Genomic DNA, 14,576 nt, shown 5'->3' on the forward strand with positions numbered 1-14,576 from the left:
CAGTCATACATGTCATGCTGATCCACAAAAGGTTGAACTGAGGCAAATTGACTCCTTGTTTGGTGACCCCCCCCCCCCCCCCCACACACACACACTTGGTTTGGGATTAGATTATTATTTTTTTAATGTCTTGTGAAATTATGGTTTTAGGCTAATATAAATGTTTATTTGTCTGACTCATGAACTGCCCATATTGTAAGACTATTGGAATAAGTTAATTTTCCTGTTTTATTATGGTTATCATATTTTTCCCTCCGCCATCGGTTTTACCGTTTTGTGCAGATCGTATCACGTAAAAAAATTTACATTTTCCAGAATACTGTTTGGACAGCAAATGGTACCATTTACATGATTTGAAAGTTCCACTGAACTGTAGGCTATTTTTCTTGTTTTTTGTTTTTTTTTTTGGGGGGGGGGGGGGCGGCAGTATACATTTCTAAAAAGATGAAGCTTCTACAGAGTCCCCAAATGCAGTCCGTTGGCTTGTACGCATTTGGGAATCGCCTTCTGGTAATAGTTTGCATTCTTAGTGGTTCTATATAGCACCGACCCATCCAATGGTTTCATAGCATCTAACACACCAAATTACTTTGGGGTTAGGGTTGTGAAGAACCTTTAATGAAAGCCTAAGGAACCTCATGTTGCAATATTACAACTCTGAATACGTGATTTACAGCGCACCTATACTCGGAAAATATTTTTTCATTTTTGTGCACGACAGGAGGTCTAAATGTACAGCTAATGTTTCACGTCTTTTTTTTAAATTATAATTTATGTATAAAGACAGACCTTATAAGTTCAATTTCTCTTTGAATATTTGTGTATGTTTTGCATACAATGATTTTTTTTTTTTTTTTTTTTTTTTTTTTTACAGGAGCACGGTTCTCCACATCCACCTGAGGCCTCCTCAAGTCTTCCGGAGCAAATATTGGGCTAAAGTTATTTGATTTCAATTTTCTGCACGCACCTCGCCATGCAGGTCATAATAACAACTTTATTTTCAGCGGTGCATAAATTAATTACGCGCATTTAATAACTAAAATATCATTATATTCCCCCTTTAATAACATAAACGCCGCACGCCGGGGAAAGCCTTAATAGCGCGGGGCCGTGTAACTGGCCATTATCCGCCTGTAATGATATTACAGAACCAATTACGCACCATTAGAAGGGATTTGGTGCACTTTATGTGCTTTGCGCTCCTCTTGGAAATTTCTGCAGCCTCATTTTGCGCGCGCCTCGCAAAAGGCGCGCGGGCGTCGTCCCGCATGTGCTTTAAAACTAATTGAAAGGCTCCCGCAGCACGTCATTCATCTCGGCCCGCCTAATAAATCGCGGTACCCCTTGCTGTGAACAAAATCAAAAATTTGGCCTTGCGAGTGTTGCGGAAGCGCAAGCCCTTGTAAAGTGGACCCTTAACACACCCCTGACGTGCAATTAACACCCCAAAAACTCGCTGCTTTTTTTTTTTCTTTTTTAATATATGAAAGAAATCAAAAAGTTCCGTTGGCATGTGCCCGTGTTTATGGTTTGGGAATAAGCGTGTTCTGCACTTTGGCTCTCACACGCACAAATACACGCGCACACGCATGCACACACAAGGAGGGGCCAACGAGACAAACATATAATCCGATTAGGAGCAATTAGGAGTGAGATTGTGCGACACCATCTGAAAGCCTTCCAATGGTCTGCTACCCACGGCCCGTGGGCCATATGCGGTCCATCAAACAAATCTAAACGAAAATTCTGTTATAAGAAAAAACCTAACACAAAAACACACAAATGCTCGTCGTGTATAATAACAATTTGCTTTCATTATTTTTCATCATTTTATTATGCCCCCCGAGGATTTTCTTTCAATGTCCCGAAAAGGTCGACATCTGGACACTAGTAGAGGTGTGTGTGTTCATTACCGTGTGTGCACGCGTGTGTGTCAGAGAGAGAGAGAGAGAGAGAGAGAGAGAGAGAGAAGGGAGACAAGTGGACCCTCCCAGTCATAGAGTCAAATCTTTCTTCCCTCCAGAGCAGCATCTCCCTCTCTCTTACACACACACACACACGCACACACGCACACACGCTGAATGAACACACACACGCATAGACACAGGCAGTGCAGTTTTGAGAGGATGCTCCGGAAGCCCACTTCCCAACTTTGACGTCCGTGTTGTGTATGTCGCGCGAGTGCAGGGAGGATTTTTGCTTGCTCGATTGTAAAGTGAAACTCTTGGCAGGATGTTTTACTTCCACTGTCCTCCGCAACTCGATGCTGAGTGCTGTCGCTCCAATACACGTAAGTACTTTTGCATACATTTAAAAAAGAATTACATGAAAAATGTGTCTGTCTGTCTTTTAGTGTGGGATTTTTAGTGCGTTGGTGTGACTTTTTATTTTTGGCATTTTACTGTTCTCTTTTTGCATGCATGGTTTGTATCAGAAGAAGCATTAAATGAAAGAGGAATTTACTGTTAAATGTTGGCATTTGTGCCACTGGGGACAGTTTTAATAATTGGGGGGGGGGTCTTTTAAAGGGACAGATGTTGGTTGGCTGTCACATAAATCCTTCATGGCTCCCCTCAGACTTCAAACAACGTCAGTGCATGGTTGATCTTGCAACGAAAGGCCAAAGGCTTTCTAGATTGCATTATTTTAATGTTGATTTTGCACTCAGAAACTATTTTTTTTTCTCCGAAGGAAAAGTAAATCCGTACAAATGAGGCTGCACGATCGTGCGATATATTTGTTTATTTACAAAACTGACATTTGAAACACAGTAATTCGAGTGAGTAAATGTGTGTGTAATGTACTTTTCAGTGAATTCAAACACTTTTGCCAACCACGCCCCAGCTGACTTTGACGATGGCTTCCTTCGTAGGAAACAGCGGAGGAACAGGACCACGTTTACGTTGCAACAGGTATTGCATATTTTCAAAATCAACATACTGTAACATATTCATTTGTTGGAGAAAAAACCCACAAAAAAGGTGGAAATGTATACAAATATTTTCTGAATATAAAATTCCAAACTTACTGTTTATTTAATGTACAGTGTTTGGTTGTTTAATTGAATATTTTTGTTATTATTGAAATATGTTTTTGCTTTGTCTTTTGCTTTGTTTTCGTCACCATGTAGATGACGTGGTGTTGTATTTTCACAAATGTTTACGTTGTCAAAGTATCACTGCATCCTGCTGTGTTTGTGGGGCAGGAGTTGAAAATGAAAATCCTGGAGAAATAATCATAGTGATAAAGATAAAGATAGTAATAATGTTAACAGTTACAAACTTCGCAGAAAGTTGCTTACTAAGGGTAGTCAACACAGGGCACCTGTAAATTGAAGTAATAAGTTAAATTTGATATATATATCAATATATATATATATATATATATATATGTATAATCTTGATTTAATATTTTATTGACAGATAACAATAATAGCATGAGTACATAATTGTATTCATAACAATTATTGAAAATAATATGAAAATAATAAGTACCACCATATTTTCATGTATTTGTTTTGCATTGCACTTATTTTTTTTGTTTGTATGCATATGATATATGTATGTATGTATGTATGTATGTATGTATGTATGTATGTATGTATGTATGTATATATATATATATATATATATATATATATATATATATATATATATATGTACATTAAATCTTGATTTCATATTTTATACAACAGCTTAGTACATAATTGTACTCATAACAATTCTAATATGAAAATAATAAGTACAGTACCATATTTTCATGGATTTATTTTGCATTGCATTTACATATACAGTATATATATATATATATATATATATATATATATATATATATATATATGCATTTAAATGGTGTACTGTTTATATATAAGTGTGTGTGTGTGTGTGTGCGTGCGTGTGGGTGCATGCGTGCAGCTGGAAGCCTTGGAGGCGGTCTTCGCACAGACTCACTACCCAGACGTGTTCACACGCGAGGAGCTGGCCATGAAGATCAACCTGACCGAGGCCAGGGTGCAGGTGGGTCTCGGCCTCCGTTGCGTCATTATCAGCGCTAATGTAATAAGGCTCCTAACATTGATCCATCATGCATAATAAGCAAGCAACCTTAGATGTAATTTGTCGAGTGTGAGTCCATTTCCAAGGCAAACGCCATCATGCAAAAATGATCACGTTACGTCACTTCCTGCATTTTGCACGTAATTGCGAAGGACATAATGGTTGGGTTCATCCCATTTAGCTTCAGGTCCGATAATGGAATCCAGCGTTGTAAATCAGGAAGCGTCAACAAATTATTCTCCCTAATCCGATTATCACATTGCTATTATTCAATCTGTGCGAGCAGGGATATTAAAGTTGCATTATTATTAGAAAATAAATGTCATTTCTGTAGCAGTGTTGTCCCCCCTCCCTCCTTCCATCCTCCCTCCAGTTTTTTGTAGAGTGTCAATGGGTCTCCCCCGCATTAAGAGCACGCTGCAAATGGAGATGAATGGAGCAATTATAGGCCATTGAGAGAGAGGGGGGCGGTGGTGGTGGTTGGCGTTGGGGGGGCTTGACTTGTAGCAGGAAGGTGCAAGGGTGAGATAAGTCCGTCGGCTGCATTGTTGTCCCGTCTGCATGTTTGCTCGGCCTTGTTGACATGACACAATGGAGAGGTAACCTCCATTCATTGGCACGGCATGATTAATGCCCGCTCGAATGCGCTCCTAATCGAATGTGATGTTGTCAAACAATCCCTAAATGGGCAAATAAACGACTTCATGGCCGCCTCTCTCGGGCTGCACAACTGTCAGCGGGAAGTCATTAAAATATGATAATGAAAAATGGCTCAATTAAATGTTCTTATAGGCTCTGACCTTCATTCGATTAAGATAGCACCACTACTTGTTCTCACATGTGCATGCTGCAACTTTTGCGCTTTGACTGCACATGCTGCTATAACTTGACGTGCGTTATGTATGTGACACGCTACTCATGCAGCGACTACAACATGTGAAATATATTACGTAAAATGTAAATGTAAAATCGTGTCGTTATGGTCATATATATCATATTGTGTGTAGCTGGATGTTGTCAAGCTTAACATGTCCACCCTGTCGTAGTGATAAGAAATTTAACAAAACTTTTAGAAATTTGAAATACATTTGTCAAACAATGTACAGTCATCTTGATAACTGAATCATGCTGGGTGAAGGTTTGCCATGTGCTCATTAGATGCTAACATTAGCCAAAAATGTCCACCCGTGTCATTGTCCACCCTGTCAAGAAGCTCACATATTTTGCTGTCGATATGCACATTGCATTTTTTTTTTTTTTTAAGTGTTGGAGCTTGACCAATTGCTACAGTATCATACTGTTGTTTGACATACTTGACATACCATATACAGTCTTGGTCATATTTTTCATAGACTCCACTACATTGTTTATATTTGACACACCTGTAGAATGGACTAAATAACTTTTTTTTTTAACTTACTCCTATACCTGCACTAAATTGCCTATATGTGACATACTCACATACTAAACTATATTATTTACATTTGGCATACAGATATAGTACACAACATTATTCATATGTGACAAAGTGCACTTGTGTTTGACATACTCATGCAGTATACTTCTATTCAAAACCTGCATAGTCTATACTCTATTGCATTGTACCGTAAGGCACTACATGTTCTAGTTGTACTCTAACTGTTAGGCAGTTATTGAATATTTAATTAATGGACTGGGGTTTTATTATGATTTTTGTTTTAGAATTGATGTGTAGCTCAAACACTAGTGCGGGTCTAGTACGGTCCGCGGACCGTAGGTTCCCCATCCCCGTGGACATGTGCACAGAACAGTGGTGTAAGTCTTTGCGTGAGCAGAACGTCATTGGATGTGTTTTGTGTCAACGCAGGTTTGGTTTCAAAACCGCCGGGCCAAGTGGAGGAAGACGGAACGAGGCAGCACGGACTCAGAAGGAGGCAAAGAGCAGCTGAGCGAGGCCGCTCCTCCGGCGCGCGGCATCAACTCTCAGTCGCCGGTGGAGCCAAGCAGGAAACACAAAGAACCGCTGGACATGCAGCAGAGGTGAAACAGAACGCTCAAGGCTACACCAAAAGCCGAATGTTTCATTTTAAATCGAAGCATTAAAGCACGGTTCAAGACGGATCAGCACCAATTTGTACGCTTTCGCCTTTTGTAAGGCAATCGTCTTATCTTTTTAGCTGGTCAGTGTAGCGTAGTCAATAGACAACACTTCAGAAGGTGGTGGAAAGAGGGCATTTATTTACTCAACTGCAGATGGGGACGGCAGTCTATTAGACAGATCCGTACTTGTTTGATAATGTTAAACAATATTCTGTGTTTGTCCTTGAAAATAGATGCCGGATGGACGGATGTAATCGAACATTTACAACACATTAATGATGAAGTTGAGAAATCACAAAATACCACCTTTTTTAAAAATGTATACGAAAGTGTATGCTACCTGGAGATTCAAGTATCGTTGTTTTGGTCAGTATGAACAGGCCAGTTGCTCCCGGTGGTCCCTTCTTCCCATCGTGTCTACCGGGGACCCTCCTCAACTCTGCCACTTATGCTCAGGCCCTCTCTCAAGTGGCCACTTTGAAAGGTGATCCTCATCATTACACCGATAATCCAAATTCTTAGCGTCACCATTCTACAATGTTGAACTTGTTGCTTTTCAGGTAACGCTTTGTGTTCCTGCTGCGTTTCGGACCCCATGGGCTTGTCCTTCCTGCCTCCCTACGGTTGCCAGGGCAACCGCACAGCCAGCGTGGCCGCCCTCCGCATGAAGGCCCGCGAGCACTCCGAGGCCGTGCTGCAGTCGGCCAACCTGCTCGGAGCCGCCGCCGCCGCCGCCGCGTCGTCCGGGGCGGGCATGGTGAGGCCCCCCGCGGGCGCTCCGGCTCAGACGGAAGCGGGCGGGACGAGAGGCGGGGACGCCTCCAGCCCCATCTTGACCTCAAAGGTTCTGGGGGGCGCCCCTGAGAAGCACCCTCACTGTTCCAGCAAGGACGGCGTGGAGAAGAAGTGAGCATGTGGACACTTGAGTGACACTAAGGGCTCGTCGAAGCACAACAATGGAGCGTGCGCGAGATCTAACTATTTATTTGACTATGTTGAATTATTATTATTACTGTATGTGACAAACATATGGGGGACTTGTTGACCTCACAAAAGCACACATTTGGATCTGTTTTTCTGCACTCTTTGATGGACAAGTGCAGTTAAGTCCAATATGATTCAAACACCGGACACATTTTGAGTTAAATTGGCTGTAAATGACATAAAAAGCACAGCAAAAGACTACGTTTGTAATATCGATTATTATTATTCATATACTTTCTTAATGTATGCACATCCAGAGTTCAAAATCTATAGCTGAGTAGAATATTCTCAATTATGTTAGATTTCACCAAAATTGATCTGATTTGGGATGTTAATTCTTTTTAGGGAACATTTTTTAAATATTTTTCATGGACATTTTTAGTACCATTAGTTGCACCATTTAAAGTAACCATTTAAAGTAATCCTGGTAACTTCTACAATAATCCACAGAAAGGATTCTCATTTGCTGGGTTGGGAACCAAAAAGGTGTTGCAGACAGCTGGCAGACTACCTGAAATATTATTGGAGTAATTTTGAGACTTCATTTTTTTTTTCTTTTTTTAAATGTACAATTTTAATAAGATATTAATATTTATTTGTACACCGATTTATCATGCTCCTTTATAATACTGTCTGAAATTAATGCTAACCTACAAACGTACATTTGCTAGGTTTTACTTTGGAGTTAAGCCCTGATCTAGAACATTCTCAACTAAACACTCCTTATGCAGGTATTGAGAAATTGCATTTTGGACTTTTTGGTAGAATTAAAAAAAAAAAAACATGTCTTGTAGCCTTTTACCACTTTCTGGTATACTGTAATTTCAATCTAAAATATACATAGCTAATATCTAATTGAAAAAATAAAAATGTATGCATGTATGAATCATTTGGGGCTTAACTGTACAGTAGATATAAAAAGTCTACACACCCCTGTTCAAATACCCGTTTTTTGGGGGGGCGATATAAAAAAAAGAAACCTGGATAAATCATTTCAGAACCTTTTCCAACTTTAATGTGCATGACCTGTGACTTGTACGGCTTAATTGATTTTCTTACTTTTTTTTGAGAGAGGAATAAAAATAAACAACTGTGAGAATGTGGTTGCACAAGTGTGCACACACTCTTCTAACTGGGAATGTTGTGTTCAGGATTAACAATCACATCCAAACTCATGTTAAACGTGTTTCAGCACACACCTGCCACTATTTCGAGTGCCTCTGATTAACCCCACATTAATTTCAGATGTTCCAGTCGGCGTTTCCTGAAGGTTTTTATGCTTTCTAGTGGAAGTCTGAAGGTTTTTATGTGAACACTAATTGCTGTTTTGAACTGCTCGTAATTCACTTTACCTTGACTAAGGTCCCAGTTCCAGCTGTAAAAAAAAAAAAAAGTGAGCTGTCTCTCATTTGAGTTTGAATGTGATTGGCTAACTAAACACAATCACATCCTCAGTTATAAGAGACTGTACACAACCACATTATCCCAGTTGGTTATATTACTTCCCGCTCGAAGATTTATTTCTTAAATTGAGTTGTAAAGGTTATATTGAAGGTTGCATTAATAATGGAAAAAAAATTCAAAGAATTTATCTTGTCTCCTTTTGCTATGTCACAAAAAACTGTTGTTTGAACCGGGGTGTGTAGACTTTTTATAGCCACCCTATCTGTTACTCCCAGTAATACCCAATGGATAATGTGAATATGTCACTTCAGTGGGCCTATGCTTACTTATCGTGAATGTTGATGCATGTAAAAAGTAACTTAATGGCAGTGCTTTGCTGCATTTTTTTTTTTCTTTTTGTGTTTCCACAAATCAATCATCGTTGATCTTGAAGCGAGAGTGCACTTTAATCTAATAATATCAAATCAGCCATCATCGGTGGAAGTGCGTCCGCTGTGCCAGTCGAGGGAAGTGAAAAGCAGCGCTTGTGTCTGTCTTTTGTTAGCACGATTGCCGACAGACAGCGAACACAGCGCCGCTGCTGTTGCGACATGTTCTTTAAAACAATTAAACATGTAGTCGCTCATGTTGCTCTCGCTGCAGCCATCTGTTCTTATCCATTATTTAGCAGCTCCTCTTTAAAGCCTGGAGAGCATCGCGCTGATGTTTATCATTCATTTACTTTGAAGAATCTTCTTCTTGCCTCTTAATAAAGCCCATTAAATGTGATCATCTCAGTGTATTTGTGGTCCATTTGAAGAAGATGACCTCTTATCACAGCCACTATATACTGTATTAATTATTATTATTATTATTTGATCACTTCCTCCCTCCAGTGATGCAACATCAGCTGACAACACATCCCATCCTGGAGGATTTTCAGGAAATGACTTTTGATAAGTCAATAACACAATTAAGTCAACTGCACACACATTATCGTGAATAATTGATGACAAATTATGTATTACTGTGAAGTAGAGCTTCAATAATTGATGAAGTGACACCCTGCTGAGACAAGGAGACGAGAGATCATGTCAAAAGTATAGTCACATTGTAGACTACGCACTATCTATGTGCATGTTTTATATGTGTAAACATGTGCAATTGCTTTTCTTTAAAAAAAATTCAACTAAAAGAGAAGATACTAATTTGTTATTTTTTTAATCAATTCCCATAATATATTATACTATCATGAATTCCCCGCCAAGATTTGTATTACTATTGTTTTGAATATAACTCAACTAAAACAAATAGATAAGGAGTAAATTGAAAAAAAATCTGACTTCTATTACTATAAATCCAAACAATATAACTGCAATTATACTAATGAGTGAATAAAAGGCAAATCATTTACTAAGCGTAATACGTATATTTGTGTACATATATATATATATATATATATATATATATATGTATATGTATATGTACATATGTATATATACATCTGTACATATGTAAAAAGTATATATATAAAATTTCCTATAATTATATGCATATAATCAATATAATACCAAATACATATATAGATATACATATATACATACACACATACATACATACATATATATATATATATATATATATATATATATATATATATATATATATGTATAAACACACACACACGCACCCCCGCACGCTCACACGCACACACACGCACATGCCAATTTTATTAACCGGAACATACAACATGCATGAAGCATCAAGGAGAGTGGCATGGCAGCTAATATCCTGACACAAATGAAAAAAAAGAAGCACCAATCTGTTCACCACAATCCAATCCCATTCTCACAAAAGATGTGGAAAAACACATTACGGCTTCCCAAAATTGAATACAGTTGTTGTGGAATTGAATCATTACAAGCCAAAACAAAGCGTGGTGGAGTTCTAATGACTCCGATCATCATTAAGTTCTGCCCGTAATTCCCGGCTTTAATATTTCATAAACAAGTCAAGTTGGTGTTGACATTCAGCGGCAGCATGTGGCATCATTGATGATTGTACAAGTCGTTGTGTGTTGCATTGTTATATCAAATTAGCTGGAGAGGAGCCAGAAAAGCAGACAAACGGGCAGAATGTGGCTGATCGAAGCTCTTACATTGCAGTTAATGGCCTTCTTTTGTTGCAGTAATGAAATATTTTTGCAGACATGTGGTCAAATGTGTTCTGAAACCACACACACACACCTCATCCCGCATAATACACACGCACACACACCACCTGAGCTGAGACTCTACTGTAGTTTATAAAGCATCTCCCGTCTGCGGGTCCGGAAACAGCCCGCTCCATACTACCATGTCTGCTTTTAATTCCTGCACCAGACCTGATCAATAACCCAATCAATTAGGATCAATTAAGATTATCTCTAAATGGCGGTATTCCAAACGAAGCAGATTTTAATGCAGCAGCCGCTAATGTGCAGGTGGGCCGTGCGCCACTTTAGCTCCATTTGAGTCCCCATTCCTTCTTACTCAGCAACTCGAAGGCCTCGCTGTCAACATTTGAGATCAATGCTCAAACTGAGAACATTTTCAACACAATCAAATCAAATGTGCAGTTACATTTGGACTCAGAAATATTGAGGGTCTTTTATTGGAATTTTTCCACTAGAGGGAACTAGTGTGCAGGACTCTTCTTCCACCAGATACCTCACGGCATGTTAAAGGGAACACGCACACACATACACACAATGATTTGTATATTTTATAGCTTTGTTATTAATAACGTTTATCTAATATAAAATGAGAACACCAAGAATAATAAATATGCATATATTATGATACAATAGATACTGCATGTATCTATACGTGTGTTCATTCTTTTCTAAAGTTTACATACGGACTTACCGGTACTTTAAAAAGACAACAAATTAAGATCTTTGTCTGTAAAACAGTGATCCGGAAGAAAAAGTTTTTGGGGGGGGGAGAAAAAAAAAGAGGAATTGGATTGGATGGCTTTCTGTGAATCTTCCAGTTATATGGTTCTAGACCTCTGCATCCTGTTCTTGTATCTTTAATGCTCACAATGCTAATAGTAACTAGTAGCAAACGAGACATTTTCTGTCTTTCTGCTGTGACATTCTGACATGCTAAGTCACTTGCTGTTTGAAGCCTCCCAAAATCGAGGTACTGTTTATCAATTGTTAGGTGTCATCTTAAGGCTCAGGATGTCAAACTATGGACGGCATGTTGAAGAGGACTGTTTAAATACCAATTCTAATCGAACCAGGAAATGCCTGTTGTAAATTTTGCTGTTTAGATAAAACAGCAAATTGGGCCAAAACTACAAAAACATTGAACCTATCACAAGTTTTTCAAATGAAGTTCACCTGGCTGTAAAGGTCACAGTCCCATTTAAGGATCATCCTGAAATCACCTCTCACTTTTTGTGTCTTGTGTGCATGGCTGTAATTCTTGAACTGTAAACGTCATAATTTGAAATTCAATTGTGGCGGTGACTAAAAGCTGAATCCCCTAACAGCCACTGTCCAAATACTTGTGGACCTACGAGTACAGTACACGTAGTAGTAAATGTGCAGAGAGAGCGTGTGGCCCGGGCAGCCCATGTGTGTGTGTCCATCACGCTGCCAGGCCGGCCGTGCACCCGCCAAGAATCCCAGGAAACAATCTGCTGCTGCAATCTCCTATTATAGCAGCGGGCTGTGGGAGGGCACCGGCCCGCCCACCTTCCTTCCTCATGGCCTTTTGAGCTCGAGGGGGGTGAGAGACGCTGTAGTCGGGTAGATTAGCTCGCGATAGGGTCTAATGGAAAATGGAAGACAGAGAATATGCAGGCTCTGTCGAGTTGTACGAGCCACTTGTTGACACTCCGGGTAAGTGTGAAGCCATTTATGTCACAAAAGTTGAAGTCCACTGAACAATCACAAAAATAATTACAGGAAATGTGATTTGTATTTTTTTTTTAAATCATATCTCCTCATAAATATATCCACGGTGAATATTTCCCAGTCTGCCCAAAGCTCATTCCTGAGTGAGCTGTCCTCATTTAAAAATAGTTACCAGGCTGTTTGTTTCATCCATGTGATACTCGACACCACAGGATCTCGTAGACCTGCACGCCAGCTCTGAGCCCCCTATTCTGACCCCCCGTGATGGAAACACTCTCTGGGACAGCTCCTCTATTTCTGTTTGCGCCGCGGCCCGAGACCCGCTTCCTCGCTCGGGTCTCCAAGAGGACTTCATAGAGGACTTGGCTTAGGGGGTGAACACAGAGAGGGGATAAGGCAGGACCTCCTCCAAGGCCTTCATTTTTGGGGGGAGGGGTTGGGGGTTGGGGGGCTTGAATCACTTGAAGGCCCAAAAGATGGAATATCAACTTGGAAGGTAAGACCTCGCTGGACATTTTTCTTTCAAGGTATTTCAATTAAGCAGATGAAGGCTAGAAGAATAATTAACAGCTCTGAAAATATCCTTACTCTTACATGATCTAAATGTTGGTATTTTAATGCAAATACTGTAACATACTGACAACACTCTGATATTTTATTTAGAATATTTCGAAATACTGAACACAATAATATATCATAGCTAGAAAGAGCATTGGTTGCAATTCTGTCCGTGGTTGGACCGTCCACTGTGGTGTTAGATTTTCAAGTCAGAGGCCTCTCACTGCACAAAAATAAACCAGTCACATGCAATAATGAACACAAATCCAACCCATGATTTGATTTTAATAGCAAAAAATATATTCAGTTTCAAATGCTACTGTAAAAGTCAGCTACATTTAATTGTGCTTTCTTGTTGCGCATGAACAATATTGTGTGCCTATTATCCTTTTGCACTTAAAATGATGTAAAAGATGCACATTTAAAGTATTCTATGTGATGTAGGTGCACCATGGCAGCAGAGCTGTAGAGCTTAGATGTGCTTTAAATACTTCTGGTTGGCTGCCAGGTAAGAAGATATTAATGAACCTGGTGATTCTCCCCAGTTTGGCAGCTAAATTAAATCCTAACCGCATGCGTGTGATGCTATCGCTTCTTAACGCATGTACGTGTCATTTTAAAAAGAAAAGTCTCACAATTTGAAAATCATGGCAGGCACTTGTGGCAGTGTTTGAATGTTATTTGAAAATGTAAAATTACTTTTGATACAAATAGACAGCAGATAGGGAGGCGATTATAAATAATTCACTACAACCATTTTACTGTTTGGAAACAAGTGTCGTGTTAGGTGAGGCACATTATGTTATTTAGCCAAAAATAATTGGTCTGGGCCTTCCTTTGTGTATTTTGCATGTTTTTCTCGTGCGTGTGTGAGTTTGCTCCAGGTTCCTTGAACATTCCCAAACCATACATGTTAAATTAGTTCAAAATTTTAAATATGTCAAATTAGTTCAAAATTTTAAATAATCCACAAGTGTGAATACATACATACATACATACATACATACATACAGATACACATACACACACACATATATATATATATATATATATATATATATATATATATATATATATATATATATATATATATATATATATATATATATATATATATATATATATATATATATATATATATATATATATATATATATATATACAAAGTAAATGGACTGCACTGGTTAGGGTTATTTCAGGGTAGAAGGCTGGTGCAGACAATTTGATGTCCCCAAATAACGCACGTGAGCATGTCTTTTGTGCACATAGCAACGGTGCAAATTTTCGCAAACATGCTGGGCAAGGTCAGACTCATTGAGTGGAAGGATTTACAAGACTGTTTTGGGAATCACATACCATACAGTACAGGATTTGTAAATGGACTCATAACTACGCATCAGTGAGGAACAAAGCCGCATTTCCTGCCTGCACTGTTGACCTTTTGACTTTTTGGACTTAGTGTTTGGTTGGTAGTGATTTTAGTTTGTGATTTATGACTTGGGCCAGGATGATCTGCAGTGTGTCTCATCGGACCTGCCTGCTCATGTGTGTGTCTCAATAGTGTCTTGTTCTGAGGTTTATTTTAAGTGTCAGTATTAGCTTTACTGTAT

At 39.0% G+C, this 14,576-nt stretch overlaps 1 protein-coding gene across 1 annotated transcript; it reads left to right on the forward strand.

Moving 5' to 3' along the window:
- The first annotated feature begins 2,146 nt into the window (after positions 1 to 2,146).
- drgx (dorsal root ganglia homeobox) lies at positions 2,147 to 8,499 on the forward strand. Its single transcript, XM_086045388.1, has 6 exons — positions 2,147 to 2,290; positions 2,812 to 2,912; positions 3,915 to 4,016; positions 5,902 to 6,074; positions 6,506 to 6,618; positions 6,695 to 8,499. Exons 1-6 carry the CDS (start codon positions 2,233 to 2,235, stop codon positions 7,042 to 7,044), a joined length of 897 nt encoding a protein of 298 aa, XP_085901514.1. The 5' UTR covers positions 2,147 to 2,232; the 3' UTR covers positions 7,045 to 8,499.
- The last annotated feature ends 6,077 nt before the right edge of the window (positions 8,500 to 14,576 follow it).

Source organism: Filicampus tigris, chromosome 11 (assembly GCF_054856515.1).
Source record: "Filicampus tigris isolate MCC_2025a chromosome 11, RoL_Ftig_1.0, whole genome shotgun sequence".
Classification (NCBI taxonomy): Eukaryota; Metazoa; Chordata; class Actinopteri; order Syngnathiformes; family Syngnathidae; genus Filicampus; species Filicampus tigris.

Coding starts and splice junctions, on each gene's coding strand:
- drgx (XM_086045388.1), top strand. CDS start 2,233: ATGTTTTACTTCCACTGTCCTCCGCAACTCGATGCTGAGTGCTGTCGC. Junction 4,017..5,901: donor TGACCGAGGCCAGGGTGCAG/GTGGGTCTCGGC, acceptor GTGTCAACGCAG/GTTTGGTTTCAAAACCGCCG. Junction 6,619..6,694: donor TCAAGTGGCCACTTTGAAAG/GTGATCCTCATC, acceptor GTTGCTTTTCAG/GTAACGCTTTGTGTTCCTGC.